Below are 3,122 nucleotides of genomic sequence, written 5' to 3'. Positions count from 1 at the left end.
CTCCCAGCGCCCCCCAGCGCCCGCGGCGCCCGCCTTACCGCGGATGAGCAGCGAGAAGTTGCCGTCGTGGAAGGCGGAGCGCGGCAGCAGGAGGCGGCCACGGTCGCGCGCCTCGTACACGCGCTGCTCGCCCGCGGAGTACATGTCCACGAGCCGGCGGGCGGGGCCGCCGCCCGGGCCGCCGCTGAGGTCCCAGTGGACCACGCGCTGGCGGTCGTGCAGCCGGTCCTGGGTCCACACCATTCTCGGGCTCTGGCAGCGCAGCACCGCCAGGGCGCCGGCCGCCCAGCTCACCGTGGACTCGGACACCACGGAGCTGGCGCCCGGCGAGGGCCCTGAGGGCACTGGTGGGGAGGGGGAGTCAGGGGGAGGGAAGGACCCAAAGAAAAGGTATAGGATGGATCTAGCAAGAGGGAAGGGTAGTCACTAACCTGAGGACAGAAGGACAGCAGAGCCTAGAAGAAGAGAGTCATGTGGTGGGGGAGGGGGACAACCCCAACCTTCACGTCTAGGTCATCCACCCAGCCCTGGGCCCCCACACTGGGATCCCTGCGGCCCTCTGCGGTCCCACCAAAGTGAGCGTTAGCTCCTACTTAACGGGTGGGATAAAGTCCGGGTGCCCGGCAGACAAAGTGGACTGAGGGGGTCTCCTTTAGCCCCACACCCGCACAGCCCCATCTGCCACAGCCCCCAGCCGATCCTCACAGCCACCTCCCTGGATTGTGGGACAGCACTTGGCCTTCTGGGGCTGGACAGTGGGGCCGGTTCTAGAATGTGTGTGACACCAACAGCCACCCTCTGAAACAGTGGCCGCTGTCACCATCACTGCAGCAAGGCCACCAGTGCACCAAAGTCTGATACCCAAGGCTGGTTTGGGGGACTCCTGCACAGTCGTATCCCACGTGGTAGGTGCACCTGCCAAGGGCCATGCCTCACAAGCCCTCGAGGGTTCTCAGACCCACTGGTAACCCTGCCCCACACCCAGTTCTCTGGGTCAGAGCCCCCTCAGCCTTTCGGAAGGGCAGAGGAGCAGGCTGGACCATCCGCACCCCACAGGCAAGTTCCTGCTCCAGAGATGGGCTGAGCGCCCGGAACCAGGAGGAATGTGCCGGGTCAGCAGGCCAGCCCAGGAGGCGGGCTCAGGGAGCCTGGGAGCCAAGAGGTGGGGGGTGGTCTGGGACAGACCCTGTGAGCGCACCACTCCCAGGTCCCCTAAATCCCCCAACCTATTCCTCTTCTGACCACTGGGAGAAGTGCAGACCTGAGGGGCTTCCTAGAAGAGTGGGGTGCAGGAGGGACCCCAGAGAGAGGCACTGACCACCTCAGCCTCTGGCTCCCTAATCTGCGTGAGGGGAAGTTCTGGCAGAGATCCAACACAAATCCTCACACCCTCCTGGGTCCCGGGGGAGCCCTTATCCTGGTGAGCTGCTCCCTTGAGGCCCCCCAGCCCCAGCCCCGTCCTGGCGTCCTGGCGGGGTGGGAATGTCCCATCCCTCTGCACTCAAGCTCAAAGCCGAGGCTTTGCCCAGAACAAACTGCCGGAGGCCTGCCTGTGCGTCTCCTCGGGACCCGCACCCACCCTGCACTCACTCTGCAGAAGCAACAGCTCCCAGAGCAGGACTTGAGACCGCAGCTCCATGGCGCCCGCCTGGCCCGCCTGCCTTGCTTTGTCTCACTTCTGCTCCAAGTCTCCAGAAAAACAGCCCGGCCCCCTCCCCCTCCTTAGCACCCGCCATGACATCACGGGGCCCTGGGCCGGTCACAGTCTGCAGACCGCCCCCTCTGGCTCTTGCTGGCCCCTAGTCCTCCCCGAATCCTTGGCTGGCCTGGTGGGGAGGGGTAGGAACACGGTCACAGTCACTGTGTCCGACAAGGTGAGGGGAGTGCAAGCGGCCGCCCGGCCTGGGGGAAGGGAGCCAGGAGCCCAGCCCTTAGAGGGGCAGGAGAGCTGAAGGCACGGCCCCAATGCCATGGGGCAGCTGTGACATCTGAGGCCCTTCTGGGGCTGCTGCAGGGCTGAGGTTCTGGGGTGTACCTCACCTCCCTTCCACCTCCGTAGAGGGACCCTGCCCCCGGGGGTTCCCCTGCATGGACAGCCTGGCTGTCCCCTCTGCGCCTACTGTGTGGTTCCAGGCGTCTGTCTTAGCAGAAGGCATCCTGGGGCTTGGGGATCCCCAAGGAGCCGCAGCTGCCAGCCCTACAACTCTGCCCCTTCTCTTCCTCTGGGGGCTGCATTTCTTCACCTGTAAAAAGAAAGGAACAGTGACCCCAGCCCAGGGGGTTCCCGTAGGACAGCACAGTGGCCCTGCTCTCTTGGTCGGTCATCTTTACCACCCAGAGGAGCCTTCCAGGGCGTGAGGGTGGGGACCCTGAGCACTGAGGGGCCAGCGTTCGACCAGCCCCTCCGCCCCGGCCCGGACTCTTCCCCCTGCCGCCATCTGCCCACCGCCAAGGGCAGAGCTTGGTGTCCCTGAAACCAAACCCTGACTAAGATGCTCCCTGGAGCACCTCCTCCTTGCCCAGAGGGGAGGGGGGGAGGGGGGAGTGCGAGCCTCCCCCAAGGAAAGCACAAATTTGAAGCTCTGGGAAAAATTACAAAGTCACATAAACAAATGCAAAATAACAGAGCACACACTGTGTACCAAACCCACTCTTTCTAGTTAAGCAAACCTCAAAAAGAAAAAATCCAAACCACCACAAAAACTCCACAGTGCATTTTTTAGACTGCCCATTAGAATAGAACTGTGGTCGTGGGCCCGAGGCCCTGGTGGCTGGGGTCTCACCCTTGAACGCTGTCCTTGTCCCCAAGTCCTCGGACTAGCAAGAAATCCAGCCCAGCCCGACCCTCAGGCTTCCGGTCAGCTGGGGAGATGGCCACTGCCACAGAGGGAGTGAGGGTCATGACGGGGGGCCAGCCATGAGGGTGTGAAGAGGCCCCCCCAACCCAGACCTAATGGACCCATTTCCTCAGCATGGCCCAGGGCCTGGGGGTTGGAGCCCCTTTTCCAAGCTGGAATCAGAGCTTATCCTGGCCCCAGCCCCTCCCTGGGCCTTTCATTCTGGAAAAACAAGCCCAGGCTGGCTGGCCTTGAGGCCTGGCCTCTCCTCCTGTTTTTTTAACT

At 63.3% G+C, this 3,122-nt stretch overlaps 1 protein-coding gene across 1 annotated transcript in view; it reads right to left on the bottom strand.

Annotated features, from left to right (window-relative positions):
* Window positions 1–1,685, bottom strand: part of MXRA8 (matrix remodeling associated 8) — a 3,664-nt gene extending 1,979 nt beyond the window's left edge. The window contains exons 1-3 of the mRNA XM_029945951.1: window positions 1,591–1,685; window positions 432–455; window positions 9–344 (exon numbers count right to left, since the gene is read on the bottom strand). Of these exons, the coding sequence (XP_029801811.1) occupies window positions 9–344; window positions 432–455; window positions 1,591–1,639 (409 nt within the window). The 5' untranslated portion in view covers window positions 1,640–1,685. The remainder of the gene's footprint in view (window positions 1–8; window positions 345–431; window positions 456–1,590) is intronic.
* Window positions 1,686–3,122: the final 1,437 nt, after the last annotated feature.

This window comes from Suricata suricatta, chromosome 8 (assembly GCF_006229205.1).
Source record: "Suricata suricatta isolate VVHF042 chromosome 8, meerkat_22Aug2017_6uvM2_HiC, whole genome shotgun sequence".
In the NCBI taxonomy this organism is placed as follows: domain Eukaryota; kingdom Metazoa; phylum Chordata; class Mammalia; order Carnivora; family Herpestidae; genus Suricata; species Suricata suricatta.
The sequence above is the reverse complement of the archived record's forward strand: the minus strand, read 5'-3'. Positions and strand labels throughout refer to the sequence as shown.